Source organism: Hypanus sabinus, chromosome 16 (assembly GCF_030144855.1).
Source record: "Hypanus sabinus isolate sHypSab1 chromosome 16, sHypSab1.hap1, whole genome shotgun sequence".
In the NCBI taxonomy this organism is placed as follows: Eukaryota; Metazoa; Chordata; class Chondrichthyes; order Myliobatiformes; family Dasyatidae; genus Hypanus; species Hypanus sabinus.
In genome coordinates, this window is record NC_082721.1 from 16,394,732 (window position 1) to 16,418,822 (window position 24,091).

The 24,091-nt window shown below is 40.3% G+C and overlaps 1 protein-coding gene across 7 annotated transcripts in view; it reads right to left on the bottom strand.

Moving 5' to 3' along the window:
• The window catches only part of LOC132406030 (transducin-like enhancer protein 4), a 248,613-nt gene that overhangs the window by 178,460 nt on the left and 46,062 nt on the right, over positions 1–24,091 (bottom strand). For all 7 annotated transcript variants that reach the window (XM_059991186.1, XM_059991184.1, XM_059991183.1 and 4 more), the window contains exon 4: positions 20,605–20,649. In XM_059991186.1, the coding sequence (XP_059847169.1) occupies positions 20,605–20,649 (45 nt within the window). The remainder of the gene's footprint in view (positions 1–20,604; positions 20,650–24,091) is intronic.

The following is a 24,091-nucleotide window of genomic DNA, read 5'->3' on the forward strand; positions in this document are numbered from 1 at the left end:
AAGAAAAATACGAGAGTCCGATATGAGAATCTAACATTTTCTTTCCTTTTAAGTGAGGCACACACCTATCATGTGGTGATGACGTATGCCACTTAATGTAATTTTACAAATAACCCACAATGCATTATGTAAACAAAGAATGCTTAATCAAACAATATATTTACAATATTAGTCAAATATTAGACACAGCACTCCTCCCTGCTTTGCTATAAACTCCAACTCAATATAGAATGCATCTCAATTATTAACACAATATACTATATTATACAACTACTATACAAACATCCCCGGCATAGTTAATATTTTTAATTGTCCCATTCAGGCCGAAGGATTTAATTGCCATGGAGGACTTCTTAATCTTGTGGAATAATGCCTTTCTTGATTAGGGGCATTACTCTTCTGGAAAGGTGAGACTTGTGGTTGTGAAACTATCTCAGGTTCTGGGGCCTTCACAGTGGTTGTAGGAGTTGGCTCTGAGACTACAGGAAGTGGTTCTGACAGTGATAGCTACATTTTTTCTTCCTTTTTCTTCTTCTAGTTGGTGCATTTTGATTTAGGGAAGGTGCTTTTAGCTCACTGGAGTATTCTCCTGTCAATCCTTCCATTGCTCCCTTTACAATCTGATCTCTCCTGTTGGTTTCCTCATCCACATCATCTGACAAACCCTGTTTTCATATCTGAATTGACTCCTTTATTTTTGGCCTTCCATTCAACTAGTTGAGCTTTGGTCCTTGCATTTACTTTTACAAGCAACTTTTTGTCACACATTTGAAGTTCATGCAATCACCTTAATGCATGCAGAGTAAATTCTGGTTCTTTATACTCACACAAGCCAAATGCTTGCAACTTTCCTAAAGCTCCTTGAACTCCCTTCCAAGCCACATTTTGCAAGTAACTGCCTGATTAACGTGCCAGAAGTTTTCTAAGTTATGTTGCATACAGAAATTGTCATCGAACCATTGCTTTCGTCACTTTCACAATTCCTCTGAGCAGCATGGTTCTTCCTTGGTCCAATATGCTTTCAAGCAGAGGCACAGAGGTTGGCACCAACACCTGGTTGTCTTCTGTTGGGTAACAGTTCATGGCATACTGCACAGAGACAGTCGTGGCATCTAGTACTTTCTTAATATGCTTTCTGTTGACTTTATTATTGGGGAGGTGACATGCAAATTGCAGATGGATCTCCAATCAAATTGTAATGGTCTCAGGCAATCATATCCCAACAATAGTGACACCCCCTGTTTTTACCACATACAAGCCCAATGTGGCTTATCGGCCATTGTATTTCACTATTACAAATGTCATTCCCACAGAAGTCATCCTTTTTTCCAATATAAGTTCTTATTTGGATATCTGCAGACTTCAGTTCAGTATCTTTTAAGTTCTGCTGAAACTCAGTTTGTGGAAAAGCTGAAACAGCCAAGCCAGTGTCCAATTCTATTTTAATTAATTTCATGTTCACTTTTGGTGTAAGCCATATTGCTCGTCTATGGTTAGTTTTCACATTGTAAATCTCAAAACTATCCAAACCTGCATCTCTCTCACCATTGTCAGATTTTTCATCAACAGCATGCAGGCTAGTGCTCATTTTGAAATGGCAACTTGACTTTCTAATCTTTTTCTCTTCCCTGTGCGGCTGATTTACTTTTATCTGCTCTTTGTATGTGTCCTACTTCATTACATTTTCTGAATGTTTCGCCTCTGAATCTGCATTAGTCTGGCGTATACGAGCCTCTATCACAATGGTAACACTATTTGTTCAAGCAGACAGGTTTAGATGTTGCAATTTCCTTCATGCTCACCTTCATTCCTGACTGCAACTCAATTGCAGTTTCAATTGATACAGCAATTTCAATTGCTCTTTTAAATTTAAGATGAGCTTCAGTTAGAAGACGTTCTTGAATGCTTTCTGGCAGGATTCCACACACTAAACGATCTCTTAGTGCATCATTAAGCACATCACTGAACTGACAATGCACGGACGACTTCACTTCAGCCACAAATGCTGAAATTGACTCCACTTCCTTTTGATTCTGCTTATAGAACGTCAAGTATTTTGCAATTAAGAATGACTTCGGTTCCAAATGTTCCTGCAATTCCTGCAATAATCACAATATCAGCTAAGCTCATTACGGCTGGTTTGGTTGGAGCAGTCACACTGTAGGCATTACCACCCAATGTCCTCAGCAAAACTGGCATTTGCTTGTTTCTGATTGGTTATTCTATTTGCATAAAAATACTGCTTAGTTAGCTCAGTGTGGTACTGGTTCCTGAATACCTTTGGGTGTTTCTTACAGATTTTTGGTTGATGATTATGAAAATCACCATGAAATTTCCCTATCAGACTCAATTTTTTTAAAATCACCTATATTTATTATTTCAGTTCACAATTCAAATCAATTAAAATGTTGCCGACAATGTAAACTGAAAAATTTTCTGTCTTGTCTGGGCATGCTTAGGCAGGGCAGATGCTGCATGGCAGGAGAGATTCTAGAAAGGCATTTCTGTTCTTTTTTTAAAATGTGATTATTATTACCCAGTGCCCACTATTTATGAAATGATGAATTCTTCCATTTTCTGCCTTTTATTAAAAAAAAACTCTAATGTAATGGACTGGTTTTTTTTACTCAACTGTTTCCCATTGTAAGTGGGTACAGTTTTAAAGTGCTTGGAAGTAGGTACAGAGGGGATGTCAGGGATAAGTTTTGATGTGCTGTAGATTTCTTTTATGTTCTTTTTAAATTCAAACCTCTCACTGCTTTTTACTTAAACACCAATGTCTCACTGTGCTTCAACAGGTAGTTTCCTCAAGTTAGATTTTTTAAAAAAAATCTTGTCACTACTGTTATGTTTTCATTAAACTAATTAGAAGGAAATCAAGGGAGTCCAAAGTGACATTCTAACTTTGTTGATACTTTTAAGCAAGGCATGTACATATTATGTGATGGTATATGCCATTTTCTTACTTTTACATATAACCCAAAATGAATTATGTGAACTTAATCAAAACCATATATTTATAATATTACTCAGATATTAAAATATTAAATGCACAACAATCTCATTGTGAAGACATCATTTTAAAGGTTCAATCCTGGGTTCAGCATATATGCCATTACATATAAAGTACTTTTAAGCACCTCTACTTTTTTAGAAGTCTGCAAAAAAATGGCATGGTATCTAAAACTTCTATATATGTTTTTTGGAGAACATTGACTGGTTGCATCTTGCCCTGCTATGGAAAAGCCCAGAAAAAGCAATGGATACAGTACAGTCCCTCCCCACCAAAGGGCACATCTACAAGGGGTGCTGTCACAGGAAAGGAGCATCCATCATCAGGGACACCTACCATCCAGGCAATGTTCTCTTCCCATTGTTGTCATGAGAAAGAAGGTACAAAGGGTACAGGAGCCACGGGACCTGCACCACCAGATTCAGGGCAGAATTACCCCTCAGCCATCAAGTTTTTCAACCAGAGGAGACAACTTCACTTCACTGAATTGCTCCTACTGAACTGGACTCACTTTCAAAAACTACTTCATGTTCTTGATATTTATTGCTTATTTATTTATTATTATTAATTTTTTTCTTTCTTTTTGTATTTTGCTTTTTTCCCCACATTTGTTGCTGCTCACCCTGTTAGGTGTGGTCCTTCATTGATTCTGTCGTGTTTACAGTGATTGACCACAAGAAAATTAATCTCAGGGTTGTATATGGTGAAATATACAGTTGCAAGACAAAGTTTGGGAATCCTTTGCAATTACCTGGTTTTCTGTATTGATTACTCAAAAATTTGGTCTGATCTTCATCTAAGTCATAATAATAGACAAACACCATGTACTTTTCATGTCTTTATTGAACAAATTGTTTAATCATTCACATTGCCTTGTTGTATCATCCAACTCCTATTCAACTTCAGGTGATGGACTGCTACCCTGACACTCTACTGTAGAACGTCTTGATACAATTTTGAATTAATTATTCCCTCAACGATTGCAAGCAAAGCAGACCCAAACCATGATGCTCCTTCCACCGTGCTTCACAGTTGGGATGAGGTTTTGGTGTTGGTGTGCAGTACCCCTTTCCCTCCTAGCAGAGCAATGTGCATTTCTGCCAAAAAGTTCAACTTTTATCTCATCTGTCCACAGAAAATTGTCCTAGAAGCATTGTGGAACATCTAGGTGGGATCTTTTGCAAACTTGAGATGTGCAGCAACAATGTTGTTTCTGGGGAGCAATGGTTTCCTCCGTGGTGTCCTTCCATGAACACCATTCTTGTTCCATGTTTTTCTTATAGTGGACATATGAACATAAACTTTAGCAAGTGCTAGAGATTTCTACAGGTCTTTTGCTGTTACCTTTGGGTTCTTTTTCACCTCCTTCAGCATTCATTGATTGGAGACACCCGTCTCCAAATAGCCTTTGTAGGAGGCATTACCCCAGAAGTTCACATGCCTTTTTTGAACCTGAACTGTGCTTGGGTAAATGTGTATATTCAGTATTGATGAGTAGTAGTACATTGTTTGTGTGTTAATAGTTTAGGCAGATTGTGTTTGTCCATTATTGTGACTTAGATGAAGATCAGACTACATTTTATGAGTAATTAATGCAGAAAACCAAGTAATTGCAAAGGGTTCACAAACTTTTTCTTTGATAATAAATTTCCTTGAACTTTGCAATTTATTTGCTAATACTCCTGAGAAGCACCATGTTAAAGCGCGATATGGGTCAAAACTGTTGCAATATAATAAGGTTGTACTAATGATTACAAATTGAGCAGAACACTCAAGTAGTTCCTCTGACAGCAGAGCAAAGCATTGGGTGTGGCTCACATATCTATGCAGATACAAGAGACCTTAGGATCAGAATCAGAATTAAAATCATCGGCATATGTCGTGAAATTTGTTGTCTTTGTGACAGCAGTACAATACGATAAACAAGAATAGAGGAAAAAAACATGATTTATAGTAAGCATATAAACATTAAATAGTTACATTAAGTAAGTAGTAGATCGGATAGAGGTTTACAAGATTATGAGAGGAATCGATAGAGCGGACAGAGGGTATCTGTTTCCCAAGGTTGAAAATTCCAAAACCAAAGGACATGCATTGAAGGTGAGAGGGGGTAGTTTCAAGAGGGATGTGAGCAGCAAATTTTTTTCCTCAGAGTCTTGGATGCTTGGTATGGTGGGAGAGGGAAATACATCAGTGGCGTTTAAGAGAAGTTTGAATAAGCACATGGATATGTGTAGGGAGGAAGGATTGCTGTTTGGGTGATTTTGATTTGCTTTTTTTGCTGGTTTGGCACAGCTTTGCGGGCCGAATGGCCTGTTCCTCTGCTGTGCAGTTCTACGTTCTGTGCTCTATATTCCAAAAACAGGAGTAAAAAAAAATAGTGTGGGTCTGTTCATGGGTTCAAAGTGTCCATTGAGAAATGGGATGGCAGAGGGAAAGAAGTTTTCCCTGAATCATTGAGGGCGCACGTTCAGGCTTCTGTACCTCCTTCTTGATGGCAGCCATGGGGTAAAAAAGGGCATGGCCTGGGAGATGGACATCCTTAATGATGGACGCTGCCTTTCTGAGGCACCGCTCCTTGAAGACATCCTGGATACTACAGCGGATAGCAGCCAGGATGGAGCTGACTAAGGTTACAACTCTGAAGCCTACTTCAATCCTGTGCAGTAGCCACACTACCCCCACTAACCCCCCACCCCCACCACCCATACCAGATGGTGATGCAGCCAGTTAGAATCCTCGCCATGGTACAATTGTAGAAATTTGTAGAACTCTCTCAATCTCTTGTGTGTGGAGTTTATCTTCTCACCATGGGATTTGATTAAAGCACCACAGTTGACTTGGACGTTAGTCACTCATTTTATTACATTAACACAGTCACGTGCAAGAAATATCATGCATCAGAAACAGGACTGTGCTAATTTAGTGAAAGCAAGACAGATTCAGAAACCCGTCTGTAATGCTCTTGGCTCAGTTTGCCTCCATTTGCTTGACATAATTTGGAAAAGAAGATCCAACTCTCCGGTTCAATCAGTTTATTAATGTGCATTCCACTGTAACCCACTATTTGCAAATTAGATTTTTTCCTCTCATAAATAAGGGAGGATTTCAAGACAATCCTGTCCACATCAAAGCAAAGCAAATGCATAAAAGCGCTTTCCATTTATTCTGTGTCAACATCTGGGACTTTCAGGTCAAGAGAGGAACAGCCAACTGCAAAAACAAAGTTCTATCCTTCCTGCTATAACAACATATAATAAGCTCCAAGCTTAGAGTCGCAGTCCCGCAATGTTAAGTCCTGGCATTCCCACTTCCCACAATAGCCAGCCTTGTGACTTTTTAAAAAAGATTGCCAGAACAGTAGCACATTAATGACGGTACAGTTGCTCTGTTTCGGATTGTCAACTTGACTTTCATTGTGGCAAACTTTGTGCTGTAGATTTGCAACCAACAGGTACTCCAATAGCTGCTCATTAACTTGACCCATCATTTTGGGCTGCAATACTTGCAATACTGCAATAGGGTGTCCGGTATTGTGGCCAAAAGGCCAACTCCTGTTCTACGTCAGGAGTACAAAGAAGACACTAGACTAAAGGCTGCAGGATCCCAAGACAATGGCAAATACATGTACAACAAGTGAATTGAATTCACTTTATTACTTACATCCTTCATATACATGAAGAATAAAAATCTTTACGTTATGCCTCCGTCTGAATGTGCAATGTGCAATTTATAGTAACTTGTAATAAACAGTATGTACAACAGGACAGTCAATATAACATTGAAATTCAAATTGTATCAGTGTGAATTAATCAGTCCTGGTGGAAGAAGCTGTCCTGGGGCCTGTTGGTCCTGGCTTTTATGCCGCGGTACTGTTTGCCTGAGAGTTGCAGCTGGAGCAGCTTGTGGTTTGGATGGCTCGGGTCCCCAATGATCCTTCGGGCCTTTTTTTTAAAACACACACCTGTCTTTGTAAATGTTCTGGATTGTGGGAAGTTCACATCTACAGATGCGCTGGGCTGTCCACACCACTCTCTGCAGAGTCCTGCAATTGAGGGAAGTGCAGCTCCCATACCAGGCAGTGATGCAGCCAGTCAGGATCCTCTCAATTGTGCCCCTGTAGAAAGTTCTTAAGAACTTAAGTTCTTGGGAAGTGTATATTAGTTATCCTGCATAGAGCCACTCAGTCGAAAATTAGATAAATCTAGCCTTGGCACCGATTCAGTTTGAATGGAACAGAGATGAGATTATTCTATGCCCATTCCAGTTCCCCAACACAGCTGGTAACACTATATTCTGCGCTTCAGGCAAAGAACTGATCTTGTTCTGACATGGCGCCTCCCTCAGTTTAACATCATGCCAAGCTTCACAGTCCTGCCAAGGTACATGAAAGGGTTAACTATGTAAGCATACAATACTCTACAGAAGATGGCATTTCACTTTCGCTCAGCCCTTCATCTCAATCTTATCAGGACATTCTTCCTCACATGATTAGCCAGCCTCTCCTCTCCTCAAATCTTCGGCATGTCAACCATTCCAAGTGACCATACATCCCACGTCCATATTTTTTTTTGAAGATGATCTGTGGGACTACCTAAAACCAGAGGACACTGAGGATAGGAAATAGGCAAAATGCTAATTACACATCTTTAAACTAATAAACCAAAAGCAAGGCCTATTAGGAGCTTATCTGCGCTGTATTTTCTGTAGATATTACATTTTATTCTATATCAATATTGCTTTACTTTGTTCAGTCTCAATGCACTGTGTAATAATTTGATCTATATGAACACAATGCAAGACAAGCTTTTCACTGCATTGTGGCACATGACAATAATATCCCAAGACCAGTTCAATTGCTGGTGAAATTCAACACATCAGGCAGCAAAGAACATTAACATTTTAGTCCAGTTATGATTATTTAGAACTATTATCTTTCAATTCCATTGATGACGCCTGAGCTATTGATTGTTTCAATCAGAAACTTAAGGTGGTTAAGTAGGCAAGGAATAGCCTTTTAAAAAAAAATAGGAATAAAAGAAATAGGAATACAGGTGCCCCCCCTTTACAAAGATAGAGCATTCTTAAGCCGAAATAGCGTAAAGCGAAGAACCATTTCATTTATATGGGAAAAATTTTTGTAAAAACGAAAATCCTCTTTGTAATGTGAAAACAGGTTACTAATGTAGGTCTTTTGTAAAAGCGAAGTGGCATAAAGCGAACATTCGTAAAGCGGGGGACACCTGTAGTGGCAATTGTTAATAACTGCTCTAATCTTCAATAGGTTTCAGTAGGTACACTTAATCTCAGAGAAATGTATACAATATACATCCTGAAATTCTTCTTCTTCACAAACATCCATGAAAACAGAGGGGTGCCCCAAAGAACGAATGACAGTTAAATGCTAGCACCTCAAAATTCAGGAGCCAGAAATTTGGACAAAAACAAAATAATTATTCAATAGGTCAGTTAGCATCTGTGGAAAGAATAACAGAGTGAACATTTTAACTCAACGACTAGAGCAACAAACAAAAGGCTGGAGGAACTCCTCAGGTCAAGTACCATCTATGAAGAGAAATAGACAGTTGATGCTTTAGGCCAAGACCCTTCATCAGAACCTGATCTACGAAGGATCTTGGCCCAAAATGTTGACTCCCCTCTATAGATTATTCCTGACCTGCTGAGTCTCTTGTGTTTATGATCTTTGTCTAGAATTGCGGAGGGAAAAAATTCACCACAAGTAAACAAAGACAAATTTTGTTTGATGCATCTGTTTGGCACCATAACTGGTGAAAACGATAAAAGAGATACATCTCATTAGAGATATATCTTCAACTCTGTTTCTCTCTATGGATGCAGCCTGATGCAGTGCATCCCACATTTTCTGTTTTTTTCCCCCCCAATATACACAGGGAGCACAGCACTATCCAGTATCAGACATGTTTGTTCACTTTTCCTGGCTGGCTCAATAATACTTCATTAGTTTTGAGATGCTTTGGGGCATCATGAGGTTACATCAATGGAAGGAACTCTTTTCTTAAGCCAGTAAATTATTCCTAGGGCGCCAGAAGGCAGCTCGCAAAGAGCCATCAAATGCCAAACATTACATTCTGTCCCTTTTTATACAATGTGTGTCAGAAGGAAATAGGTTAAAGCTTTTTAAATTTCACACTCACACCAGTTGTCCTGTTGGTTTCTCATCCCGTGTCGTGCATGGGAAAGCCAAACTTCAAACTGGCATGAAAGTACAGGCGCCTCTCTGTGAAGTGTGCCAACTCCGAACCACATCAACCATACTCCGTCCACTCTGGTGCCAATGTGCCAGAGAGACAGAACTTGTATTAGCAGAAAATGGCCGAGACATTTGTCGATGCAATGCCGAAAAATAGCTTTGTAACGAGGGGTAAAGCAATTTGTCACACGTTTCTGGGGATCTGACTGCAAGTCATTTGTATGCTCCTTTTTGGTCATGGCTTCTTGCCCCATAATTGTTTTCCGTATGTTATGCCAACTATAGTAGAATGCCCAAAGCTTTTAGCAACAAAACTTTCCACCATAGTCAAAGTTCAGAGTAACTTTATTACTGAAGTAAATACATGTCACCATATGCAACACTGAAATACATTTTCTTGTTGAGATTCAGCTGAAAATGACTGTCGTTGAGTTACTGAAGCAGCTAGCATTATTGAAAACCAAAAGCCTAATCACACTAAACCAGAAATTACAGTCACTCTGCAGCCAACTCTTAGCTAATTTTAGCTACAATAACTATCAGCCTATCCTCAACCCAAATAAGCCCAAAGGGCTTTCAGAATCAGTCTTTATCAACATCATTTAAGTGATACAAAGGTTACACTTCCACTAGGTGACCCTTCTTCATGTCTGTGACCTCATAAGACTGTAAGTCAAGGTTATGTGCACGCCTGCACAGCTCCCACAGTGGGAAGTCAAGGTCATCCTTTCTTTCCACTGCCTGAGCTTGGGGGCCCTCCAAGCCTGCATCAGCTGACAAATACCACATATTGTCACTTTATCATTTTGTGTCAGTCACCTTACGTACAGATAATCCTGCACAGAGTGCCACTTTTACAGTTCTCAACAGTCATTTGTACATCGTGCTTTATAGGATTGCTTTTATATTTTTGCTGTTTTTTTTAAAAATTCGTGCTCATTATCTTATGTTGTATCGGATCTGAAGTGACAATCATTTCCTTCTCCTTTACACTGTGCACAGAGAATGACAATAACCCACCTTGAATCTTACGGACGACCATTGCATTTGAAAGGGCATGAATTCCACCCCCCCCCCCCCACCACCACAATATTTGATTTCATTTCCTTCTCCTTTGACACACAGGAGCAGGTACTTCAGCTATGGGAAAAGCTATCATAGGAGGCTTCCTTGAATGCAAGCATTTATAGACTTAATCATGAATCAGATTCAGGCTTAATATCACCTGCATGTCGTGAAATTCGTTGACTTTGACTTTACAGTAAACTCTCGCACAAAGTATTGCCAGAAGAAACTCTTCTCACAGAGAGCGGCAAATCTATGGAATTTCCTAGTCATTGGGGATATTGAAAGAGAAAGTAGATATAGTTTTGGAAGATTAGAGAATTGAAATGAATTTGGGACACAAGAGTTAAAATGAGAACAGGGAGAGATTATATTGACTAGCCTGGTCTGTTCTCCCACACCCCACCCCCCCATCTTGTTTGCCCTTTAAAACGGGTTCAACTGAGTTAAACAGGGCATTTTACAGGGTTAAATCAAGCTCTCAAGATCCCTCAAATAACTGTTTGATAATACAGCGGCTCAAGTTAATTGAGCCATTGGTTAACTAGGGCAACAACTTATTGGGTCAACTTTTAAAGAACAAAAACTAATTGAGAATGTTAGGGCTCAATATGATGGTCGCTGTCTCTCATTTTGTCAAATAAAAAGACTACATTTCTACCAGCTACTTCTCTGCAGTGACTTTGATCATGTGACAACAGAGAAAATAGCCGGGATTCCCTTTGTTTATTTGGGACACTGTGCCACTTAACTGGGGCAGAAGCTTGTTGTCAGACAGGCTCCAACTAGTGTCAATTGCATGCAATTGTATGACCTACAAAAGTGCATGTGACACTGCTCTGTGCTTACAGTGAACAGTTTTTAAATATTGTCAGTTGCATGTGTTCCTGCTCAAAATGCAGTGATTTTTGTCACTGATAGAGTTCAAGAAATTAGGAGCAAGACAATTTTTGAACTGCTTTGCTCACTATGGTTTCAAACATCCAGGCTTGGAGATTGCAAAAATGGCTGGGAGTGAAAATACAACAATTTCACTACTTCGAGTAAATGTAAGAGCATTGGTGGCTGTGTGTGTGTGCACGTGTGTATTTTTAAAGGGTTAGCCAATAACATTTTAGCTGTCTGTTTCAACTTCTGGCAGTTACAAAAAATATGACTAGAGTGTTTCAGTAATACCTACTTTTCACTATGGGGATTTAAAAAGCTGTTAAATATTATGAAAATTTTAGAATGGTATAGAAAAAAAACGATGTTTACAACTTACAAGTTAATGCTTAAAATAACCAAGGATGAATTTTTCAACTTTGTCTGTTTATGACCTGAATTTCTGGTCAAGGAAGATCCAAATTCAGAAGAGGAATCCAATAAACAAAGTTTCGAAAATTGAACCATATTTTTTGACTGCATCCACTTTCCTGGATCAATTGACTCTTTTGAAAGCCACATTTCCTCAGCAGTTTCATAGCTTAGTCTCGTAAGACCTTGTAAAACTTGCAAAGTATTAGTATTTAATTCATGAGAAAAGCAAAAGACAAAGGTGTAGGGAATGAGCAGGAATAATGCTGGTAGGATGGATTTCATCCAAGGTAACAAACCCAGCTTTAAACATACACCCCAGACAACAGCACAGCTAGTGGTGGTGTCACCGTCAGTCATGCGGCCAAGTCAAATATTGATAAATATTGATCATTTAATTACTCTGAAACACCCATTTTGCTCCACCACTCAGAAATTTCTAGTCTAAGAATAAAGCAATATAAAATATTGGAATAAAATACCAATATGTTTGAAGAGCTTCATTAGTTAGGGAGCACAGTGTCAGAGGCACTAGATTACTCTTTCCTGCCACTGACTTCTCCCTATGTGGGTTGTTTGCCTTGTACTGATTAATAGCTAAATTAACTGGATTAATAGCCTTTATGTATCTTTTGCTGATTAATACATTATTCTGTTTAAGGCTAATATAAGTATAGTCCTCAAATCATGACCAAAGTTGTTTGAACATTTCTATTAACAATGAAAAAGTTTACAACAATATGCTGAGTGTCATTATTAGCTAGTAGCATAGCAGCTAGCGTTAAGCTTTACAGTGCCAGAGCTGTAGAATCGAAGCTCAAGTCCCATTGCTGCCTAAAAAAAGTTTGTACATTCTCCCTGTGACCACATGGTTCACCTCCAGGTGCTCTGGATTTCTCCTACATTTCAAAGACGTTAGTGAGTTGCGGGCTGCCCTTAGCATCTTCCTCGCTGATTTGATCTGATGCAAATGGTGCATTCCACAAGAGCATAAGATATAGCAGAAGCAAGCCATTTGGCCCATCGAGCCTGCTCCGTCCACTCTACGTTCAGCGTATGTGTGACGAATCTGCGTGTGCCGATCTGCTTCTTTAAAATTGTAAATCCAGTTCAAACTGTTGGTTACCAAGCCACCAGTATTTCTTGCGAAGTGCATTTACAAAGTAGAGTTTAACAAGCTGAAGTCTGCAAAGGCTCATTTTTCCATTGGCCAATTAATCATTGGTCACAACACTAAAACCGTTGGTATCCACAGCTGGGATATTTATATTTCTACAGAAAACAATGGAACAATATTCAAACTTCATGAAACACACCCAAGCTGGCACTGAATACAAATAAAACTTTGATACTGCCTAAATTAAAGTTGAGATTATGTTAGTGCTTGGGTTACTGCCAATATTAAATTAACACCATATAGAAATCAGGGTTCACAGGAAGAAGTTTAAGATCAACCCATGACATATCAGCACCATTACCATCACCACAAAATAATACTTGGTGCCTTTCAAGGATCATCAGTGGAATGAATTTGCCCATTTCATCATAGTGTTACACAGGGTGCTGTGGATTAATTTTGTTTTAAAGGAACATCCACAAAAAATACAGAGCCTTAGGGAGGAAATTGCAGGATCAGGCCCCAGGCAGGAGGCAGGTCTGCCAGCATTGAATGGTTATATGCAAGATCAGAACTGGAGACTCTTTTTTTCCCTCCTCTCTGCCGTTGTTTTTCACCATCAGAGGCAAATGTTCTGACTAGAAAGGATAAGAGGCAGACCATTCCGTGCCCAGTTGCAATTAAGGGCGCAACCAAAGCCCGTCGATTACACAAAATATCTGGTGATCATGTCCTTTGATTAACAGTGGGACCAGCCATTTGCAATCAATATAGAACTCTTAACAATTAGAGTTAACAATGTTAACTAGAGCTCTTCTTGCTTTTTGTAAACTTTGCTAATTCTGATGGTTGTTCAAATCTCAAAAGAGTTGAAATCAAGCCTTTTAACCATCCCTGGAGTCTGAGTCTCATTTATTTTTCCCTTAAAGCAGCAGCCACCTTGCTTCAAACTCGTGGCGTCAAGTGCTTTAAAACAATTTGACAGCAAGATATAAACACGCATCAATTAAGCGTCCAGAAAAGCAACACCTAATCTCTAGTCATTCATTTTCCCTTGGTCTCCCCTGCTCCTCTTACCCCAGTGGTGACTTGCACCGCTTCTCTCAATTTAACTGAAACCACAGGGGGCAGGGGGGGAAAGGAGTTTCTACATTGCAGAGCTGAAGATCACTACAGTCCGGAACTAAAAATCAGGCAATGAACTTCGCATCTTCCAAATCCTGCTCTACAGACTTGGTTTCTGTTTCCATCTTGCCAAATCAAACTCACTCTGCACTTAATCTTTAAACAACAGCTGTGTGGTCATTGCAAATGCCAACTACTTTATTTTGGGGGAAAAAAAAATTATCTTGCTTAGGTTTTGATACAGAACACCTTCTTTGGCGCTCAGAGCTTGAACTCTTGGAACAGCACCAAGCGCACATTTTGTTTTAAATTACAACATGGTGAAAAATATGTTGTGAAACGTACCTTCTCCGCAGCCTATAATGTAGGAGTAGCAGTTGTGATGTTCCATTTAATTGCAACCAAACCTTGGCTTCATAAACATGGCATTAGAAAGTCCCTAATATGGTACGTAGAAAATATATTGAGGTCAGAATTTAACTCATTGAAATTCAGGTAATGTGGAGTTACAGGCAGACGGAGCGACAGAGAACTCTTGGCCCATTCGTCGTTAGGTTGCATCTGGAATTTCCAGTTGGCGGACGATTTCTCTCCACACCGCTCTGTCCCGACACTTGTCGTTAACGTTTGTTGTTTTGATCCTTATTTGAGACTGAAATATTGTGAAATCATGTTCTTGGAAGGGTTGGCCTTTGCCTTCTGCCGGTGAGTTTAAAGAGATCACCGCCTTTGGCTTCATAAATCTAAGTATTGGGTAGAGCAGTTGCAATGTTATGCTGAAGTTTATAAGGCTTTGGTGAGGGCTAGCACACAGTATTGTGTGAAGTTTTGGTCACCTACCTACAGGAAAGTTATCAATAAGATTGAAACAGTGCAGAGAAAATTTTTCAAGGATGTTACCCAGACTTCGAGGCCCACTTTACAGGAAGAGGTTGATTAAGTTAGGACTGTATCGCTGGAGCACAGGAGAATTAGATGGAGGTCTGATAGAGGTAAACATAATTATGAGGGGTGTAGATGGGGTAAATGCAAGCAGGCTTTTTCCACAGAGATTGGGCAAGTTTAGAACTAAGGGTCATGGGTTTAGGACACCATGCAGACTTTAAGTTGAGTTAAGGACTCAAATTCAAGAACTCTTCACCTCATGTCCTCGATATTTATTGTTTATTTATTATTATCATTTTTTTTCTTTAATTTTGTACTTGCAGTTTGTCGTCATTTGCACATTAGTTGTCTGCCCAGTTGGTGCGATTATGGTCATTGGATTTATAAGTATGCCCGCAAAAAACGAATCCCAGGGTTATAAATGGGGGCGCATACGTACGTTGATAATAAATTTACTTTGAACTTTGAAAGGTGAAAGATTTAAGGGGAACAGTCTTCACTAAAAGGGTGCTGTAAGTGTGGAACGACCTGAAGTGGTGAATGTGGGTTTGATTTCAATGCTTAAGAGACATTTGGATAAGTATGTGGATGGGAGGGTATCGAGGGCTATAGTGCAGGAGCAGGTCGATGGGATTAGGCAGAATAAACCTTAGCATGGACTAAAATGGCAAATGTGCCTGTTTCTGTGGTGAAGTTTTCTATGATTCTTTCATACTGACAGAATTTAAGAATTGCTTTAAGTTAGCCATTCAATCCTGGAATTTAATCTCCACACACATCTCCTCAGGTTGCTCCATTTTACTTCCATTCCTTTCTCCCCCGAATATATTAAATGGCTTGCCATTTATTGCAATCATGTTCTTTTTGTCATTCACACCACCTGCCACCAGAGTCCACATTCGCTTTACTCTGGCTTGCATTCTGACATAATAGATATATTCATGGAAATCAGTTCCCCACCTGGCATAAGCAAAGAGACAAAGGACTGCCCTGGGCACCAGGTTTAGTGAAAACTCAGTTCCCCTTTCATGATTTCACTGTACCAAGTCCGCAAAGCAAATCTCGGCCCACAGCGGTTGTGTCAAGCTCATAATCAGCTCCTGCGCATTTGCAAAAATAGCAGGACGATGCAGCGCATGTTAGAGAAATGTCACTTCCAGTTTAAATTTATGTCCTGCCCTGAGCTATAATGATTCCCTTCGGGAATTTCAACCTTGATAGCCAGAAGTTCGATTAAAACCAGTGCTCCACTATTTTTAATGGCTGGTTTGTATGTAAAGTTTTACAAGCCATCCGCAGTGAATCACATGCAATAAGTACTTTGGCGGAGAAATGGTCTTTACAACAAATACATTTTATTTTAAAGCTCTCCAGAATGATTTTGAATATGACAGCACAAAACAGGCACTCTGGCCCACTTAGCCCCATTGGCAAAGGCACTCCATACTCCTCACATCCAATTCCTACTCAAATTTTTCTTAAAGGTTGAAATCAAACCCACATCCACCACTTCCGCTGGTAGTTCATTCCACACTCTCACTACCCTCTTCGTGAAGAAGTTCCAACTCATGTTCCTCTTAAACATTTCACCTTTCACTCATAACCACCACAACAGCATAAAAGTTATCACGACAATTCACAGATTGGTGTTCAATTCCAGAGCTGTCTGTGCAGAGTTTTTTTTTAAAGTGCTCTCCTCATGGCTGCGTGGGTTTCCTCCGGGTGCTCCGGTTTCCTCTCGCAGTCCAAGGACCAACTGGCTAAAAAGGCAAATTGGTCATTGTAAATTGTCTTGCGATTAGATTCGGTTATATCGGTGGACTGCTGGGCAGTGTGGTTTGTTGGGCTAGAAAGGCCAGTTTTGCCTTGCATCAATAAATAATAACTTATGACCTCTAGTTCTAGTCTTCCTCAACCTCAGTGGGGAAAAAAGCCTGCTTGCATTTACCATAACCTAATCATAGGACAATTTACAATGACCAATTAACCTACCTGGGAGGTCTTTGGCCTGTGGGAAGAAACTGGAGCAGCTGGGAGAGATCCATGCATTTGACAGGGAGGATGTACAGACTTGTTAAAGATGACGCTGGAATTGAATTCCAAACTCTGACGCTCTAAGCTATAATAGCGTCACGCTAACCGTTTTAGCCACCGTGACAGATCTACGGTGCACAGGCATACCAGATTTCCACTACGAGCAATGATGCACTTTCTGACAGCTTCACTGAAGGACCCAGCTTTAGTACGTAGATATTATGACCTCTTGTAATGAAAGGTTAAGATGTTTGCCCGTTTCCTCGCTCCTCAGGAGTTGCCTGATCTGACATTATTTGTCAGCACCAACTGTAGTTTGTTCTTGAAACCTTAATGCTGATTTTTTTTTTTGAAAGTCCCCCACCAGTCAAACTTATTTCTTTCAATTTTTCCCATTATAATTATTAATCATCTTAAAGTCCTATTTGATTATCTTTCCCTTCTCCAGAGACAGAAACCTAGTCTTTTTTTCACATCCTACCCATATGATCTTGAGCCAGAGGAGTAGATATAGGTCATTTGGCCCATTGAATCTTCTTCACCATTCCATCATGACTGATTTATTATCCCTCTCTATTCTTCTGCCTTCTCCACAGCACCTTTGATGGCCTTGCTGATCAAGGACCTATCAATCTTTGCTTTGGCTAAGCTTCAACAGGAACCTGTTGCAATGAATTCCAGATTCACCACCCTCTAGTTAAAGAAATCCCTCCTCATCTCTGTTCTGAGGCTGTGCTCTCTGATCCTAAACTTCCCCCACTATAGGAAAGATCCTGTTCATGTTCATGTTCACTCTAGGCCTTTCAATATTCGATAGGTTTCAATGAGATGCCCCCTCATTCTTGTAAACTCCAGTGAGTACAGGCCCTGAGGCATCAAACACTCCTCATACATTAACTCTTTCCTTCCTGGGATCGTTCTAGTGAACCTCCTCTGGACATTCTCCAATGCCAGCACGCCTTTTCTTAGAAAAAGGACCCCTTTTAGCATGCTGCACTTCCACATTCAACTAACTTTGTCCCTAGTTGGTAACCATACCTACTTCATTGAAGTTCCTTCTGGTTAAAGTGGTTCATTTGCTGACTCTATCACACTGCCTACTTGCACCTGTGGTTTCACTGCAAGAAAGCTCTATGCAGTCAGATGTCTACATGGACCAAAAATTATAAATAAAGCAGGAGCAACTTTAATTGCGCCCTACCCACAGACCACAAGCTAATCATGGCACAAACACATCACACAAGCAGTTTTCCTTTGTGGTTTTTAGTAGTCCAGACCGACGCTGACATCACCCAACTGACTACACAGCAACCTCCCTGCTCCCCCAGTTCCAGGCCTGCCACATTCAATGGTTAAGGCATTCTCTAACGATGAGTTAACCACAGTGCAACCTATTCTTTGACATCATTGCCATTGATCTGTGCCCCAAGTCGTGCCCCTTTCTTGAATTTTAAATAAAGGACGTCTGAGAAATTAGTCTAAGAGTTACCGAATCCAAAAATTTAAATATCAGAATCCAGTGAAAAGTTAATAAATCACCAAGGCATCTTGTGCTCGGAGATTATTCACTGCAAATAACAAAATCCTGTATTTACTCAAATTTTTAATTTGGATGTGGTGACAGATAGACCGACCACAGGAAAGCAGACAGTATTTAACCAGGACAAATGCCTGAAGGCACAAGTACCAGCCCAGTGCTGATCCTGTAGATCAGCTTTCCTCTGGGCTTTTGATGCATTGTTCCCAAACAGTGGAACAGAAAAAAAATTACTGCAAATTGCTTTCCGTGTTTTGATTCACTCACTGGTCAGTTTATTTATGGAGCTTGACCTATCCGTCACGCACAAGATACGACCTGTACTCTTTGTCTCCCCAGACCACACCCTTCCTCCAAACTAACCCAAGGGCCTAAATAACAGGAGATTTATGAAGTCGCATCATCTTGAAAAGCTTAAGTTCATATTGTGCATCTTCTGTAATAAATAGGTTAAAATACACCAAACTGACTTAAAAAAACAAACTGCAAGAGCTCTGTAAGAGGGAAGGTGAACTAGAAAAATCTACTATTGTATGTACACCTGGCACCAGAGACGCAGGACAAATTCAGAATCTCAGGTACAAGACAGCTCCAGATAAACCCAATTGGAGTTCTGGAAACTCGTTTATTAACCCAGTAGGAAGGAAAACTCTTTGCAACAATACAACACAGATTTAAACCAGGAGTCCCCCACCTTTTTTATGCCACGGACCAATACCATTAAGCAAGGGCGCCAGGTTGGGAACCACTGATTTAAACAGAGCTAGATAAGCACAAAGACGAAATAGTGGGCACAAGCTGCCAGAGTTCAACAGAGAGGCCTGGCAAATAGTTTGTATGGAGCCAATGGCCACGTGAACCAAATTAACATCTCCATTCTCTTCATACAAACTTGAAAACAATAACGTCACTGATATCATCAGGAGACACAATTTGAACCAATAAACATGGAAAAACATTCATCCCCTGTCTGTGGGCAAATACAATGAGTCTGGACTATTCCTGGAGATGGTTTAACTTTTTATTCCATTCGATCCCCTGGATCGTTTCAGAAGGCATTGAAAGGCCATCATGTACTATGGTTCTGTAGGTCAAAAGGACATTATAAAGGACACCACGACCATCTTCCAGAGGCACAGGAATAAACCATCAGCTTTTTCAGGATAATTCAGCAACATGCCCAATCAAACTACGACATCAGTTGGTAGCCATACTAACCTCCGAGAGGACAGCAACCTTGTTGTGATTTGGAGGCTTGCGTGCCTCAATGATTCAGAGAGCAATGTTGGCTGGAATCGGGGATCTGTGCTTTAGCTCTTCGTTGGGTCACTCATGGCAAAGAGGTCAAAGGATTAAAGCCAGGACAAGAGTGGTCCACCAGCCCTCCAGTCTTGGGAGTTTAGCTCAAGGCCAACAACCCTGACCGGTAAAACAAAATCTGTTGCAGAAACAGCAATGAAGAATCATTCTACATCTGAGTGCGATGATATTCCTGAGTCTCCACGGAATTTGCATGACTGAGAGTAGTACAGACCAAGCTACTGATACGAGAAAGGAAGCCCTGAACTCTGTAAGAGATGGAGGACCTTCTTTGCTGCTTTAAATGCCAGTAATATTGAGCAGTAGAGACAGATCTGTACTAACTGCACCACCATGTCTAACATTCACTTAACCCATTTTATTTCCATTCCAAAGTGTTACTCATGGATTTTCTTGAGTATATTTTAAATGCACTTTCAATTAAAATACAAATTAAGCTGGTTTAATTGATAATGATTATGATATACAAGAAGAAATTAAGGGAAGCAAGCATAGGGCAAAAAAATACGGCACTCTGCAATCAGCTTTCCCCAAGAAATAAAGCACACATGATGGGCTGAATTCCTTTTGTGCAAAGCTTTCTGAAAAAGAATTACCAGCCAACTACTAGATCGGTAACAGATCTCTTAGAATCTGCGTCCGGTCATAATAAAGTGGCTTCCATTCAGAAAATGCCTCAGCTGAATAGTTTGGTTTTGTGAATGGGTGAGTGCCAGGTGATCTCAGAGATTATGAATGCCCACATCCTGTCCCCTTCCTCGTCTGCCCTGGCCTTGTTCCCCATACTAGATTTTGTGCTGTAGCTGAAGCTTTTCCTGTGGGATTCTGGAGGTGGATGATAGCGGAGTGCAGAGGGACATTACAATCCATGACTGCAGTGTGGAGATAGAGAAAATTACTGTCATTTCTACAAAAGTAAGAAGCAGTAACGTTGATTAATGGAGCTGTTCAATCTTCAAAACACTGAGGAAAAGGCTTACCTGTTTATGCATTTCAATGTTCAATCCATAGGACATTTCATAGTACTGAGGGAAGAAAAAAAAGGAAGAGACAAAATTACTACTGGAAATCAGAACACTGGCAGACTAAAACTTTATAGACTGTGTTTAATGCTCCAATTCCTTCCACACAGCCAACATGCTCATCTGTTAAAGATTCAGCATTTATCTACTTCGCATTCCATGTGATTTCTTGATAAATAATGAATGTAGCACAAAATATATTGGCTTAGGTCAGTGCCGAAGGATTTGGATGCACTGATAAATCAGGAAAATGACACAGAACACTCTGGACTAGGATCCACTTTGGAGACATGAAGAGGTTGTGCAGAGGTTATGGTGACTTGGACGTCTCTGGACCAGCACTCAGAGACCACGATCATTCATCCAAAAAAGCAAATTGGACTGAATTACAGCATTTCTCAATAATGCACCCATTAAATATTGGATTGCTTTAATACCCATCTGCTTCACTTATGCTCTATAGAGAAGCTGATGGCCTTGGCGCCAAACATCATCTGTTTGTTCCTTTTCTGACCTGCTGAGTTCTTTCAGCATTGTGTGTGTTACTCTGGATTTCCAGCATCTGTAGGATCACTTGTATTAATAATCACTGACCCTTACTCAGTCTGGATGATATGCAACTCCAGGTCCATACATCTGCTTTCAGTTCTCCCCTCATTGCCAAGGTGTTTATGGATGGACAATATTATGATCGACTGAAAAGCAGAGCAGGCTTGTGGGTCTTGAAAAAGCACACCATCCAGGACATGCTTTCTTCTCATTACTACCATAAGGGAGGAGATGCTGGAGTTTGAAGGTCCATACTCAACGTTTTAGGATGAACATCGTCCCCTCTGCTGTCAGATTTCTGAATCGCCCATAAACTTCAATATTTTGTTCTCTTTTTGCACTATATATTTTTTATATTTCTTATTGAAACCTTTACAACTTTAGGTATTGCATTGTACTGCTGCCTCTAATTTCAAGACCTGTTAGAATCAGATTTAACTTCACTGGCATAAGTTATAAAATTTGTTGCCTTTGTAGCAGCAGTACATAATAATAGAAACAAACTTGAGTTAGAGTAATATATATTTAACCATTTAATGACTTATTTATAATATATATGAACACACACACACACAAATAGTTAAATATGTATTAAATAGTTAACTAAGTAGTGCAAAAATAGAGGTAGTGTTCATGGGTTTAATGTCCATTCAGAAATCGGATGGCAGAAGGGATGGGACTGTTCCTGAGTCATTGAGTGTGTGCCTTTAAAGCTTTGGTACACCTCCTTTCTGATGGTAGCAATGAGATGAGGGCATGTCCTGGGTGACGAGGTCAGTGATAAACCTATTCTGATTCACAGTCCTCATGCTTTACTGTCACTTACCATTAATATTTCCAAGTTCACAGACCCCCTCCACCTCCCACCCCTATGCTGTGCTCCAACGCACATCTTCGTGAATAACGTTAATCCCCGCAGCCATTATTTGCATAATGACAATGCTACTGTTCTTCACAATGACTGCCCATAACTATCAGGAGATGTACAAGCAACACTTGCACCTCGTAATTCTTGTTAGCAGATACTTTATCTATTTTAAAAGAAATAAACACTAGAAGCACATTGGCCAAATCAGATCAGTATGCCAACAGATTTTTGAGGAGATTTTGAAGCCCACCATGGCAGCCAAGGAATTTAAATTCCTGTAATTTAAAGAAAATTGGATATAAAATACCAGCATAAGTAAAGGTGACCATGAAACAATCTGGCTATTGTGAAAACCCTTTAGGTTCAGTAATGAGTTTCTGAAAATTAAATTTGCCATCTTTACGGTTTGGTCTTTACATGACTCTTGACCCCCTAACTACACTTTGAAAAGGCCATGTAAGTCTTTCAGCTCCAACATTTATTAGCGATTGCAGTTCCTGTGAAAGATTTTTTTTTAAACCTGGTCAAAAGCAGTTTAGGCAATACCTAATGCCAGCAAAGTGCCCTGCCCAAATTTATTGAAGGAAATTCATAAGAGAGATGCCTGCAATGAGTGGTGAGAGTGTGTCAATGAACAAATCCGAAAATCACTACATGACGAAAGAGGTAGCACACACGAAATAACGGGAGGAACTCAGCAGGTCTGACAGCATCCATAGAAGTCAACATTTCAGATCAAGACCATTCTTCTGGACTGAAAAGGAGGGGAGAAGACGCCCAATTAAAAAGCTGGGGGGAGGGGAAGGCAGATAATTAGAAGGTGATAGGTGAAGCCAGATGGGTAGGAAAGGTAAAGGACTGGAGAGGAAGGAATCTGATAGGGGAGGAGAGTAGACCATATGAGTAAGGGAAAAAGGAGGGGGAACCGGGGGAGGTGATAGGCAGGTGAGAAAAGGTAAGAGGCAGAGTGCGGAACAGAAGGAGAAGGAGGAAGGATTTTTTTAAGACCGGAAGGAGAAATCAATATTCATCAGGTTGGAAGCTACCCAGATGGAATACAGGATGTTACTCTTCCACCATGAGTGTGGCCTCATCTTGGCACAAAAGGAGGTCATGGACTGACAAGTCAGAACAGGAATCTGAATGTTTGGCTGTCAGGAAGTTCTGCTTTTGGCCCATGGAGCGGAGGTGCCTAATGAAGTGGTATCCCAACTTACGACTGGTCTCAATAATGTAGAGGAGGCTGCGTTGGACACAAAAGGTGGCCCTAGCAGTTCACATGTGAAGTGTTGCCTCATCTATAGGATTATTTGGGGCTCTGAATGGAGGTGAGGGAGGAGATCAATGAACAGGTGTAGCAATTTGGCTGCTCACAGGGATAAGTGGTGGGGGGGTAGGAGGGAGATTAATGGGGAGGGAAAAACAGACAAGTGGATAGTGAAGGGAGAAACCCTGCAGAAGGCAGATGGGGGGATGGGGAGGTAAAGATACGTTTGGTTGTAGGATCACCTTGGAGATGGTGGAAGTTGGGGAGATACATTGGATGCGCAAGCTCATTGGGTAGTAGGTAAGGACAAGAGAGGTGCTGGCTTCATAAGCACCTATAAAACTCAGAGGCTGCTTAAAACATCTTGCTATTTTTTAAACAAATTTATAAACTATCAAAGGCAGATGTTGGTGTCATCAGCAGACACAGCAAGTTACAAGTGACTGCTGGCATGTTGTGTTAACAAATAAGAGTATTATCAAAAGGGATAAATAATTACATAACCTTTCTAATGACATGACATCACTGCAATATTTGTGGAATGGTGTGGCCTAAAGACATAGACCGCAACACAACATATGAGCAACCATTCCGGCAGAGTGCTCCAAGCATTTTCTATCCGACTGACAACAGGCAGGAAAGCCCCTGGCAGGAGCATAGGATGGGTGGTGAATGCAGAACCATCATGAGAACTTGCCCATCTGCAATGCCAGCTTGATTCCAGAGGGAGAAAGAATGAACAACAAGCATTTCCCCGACAT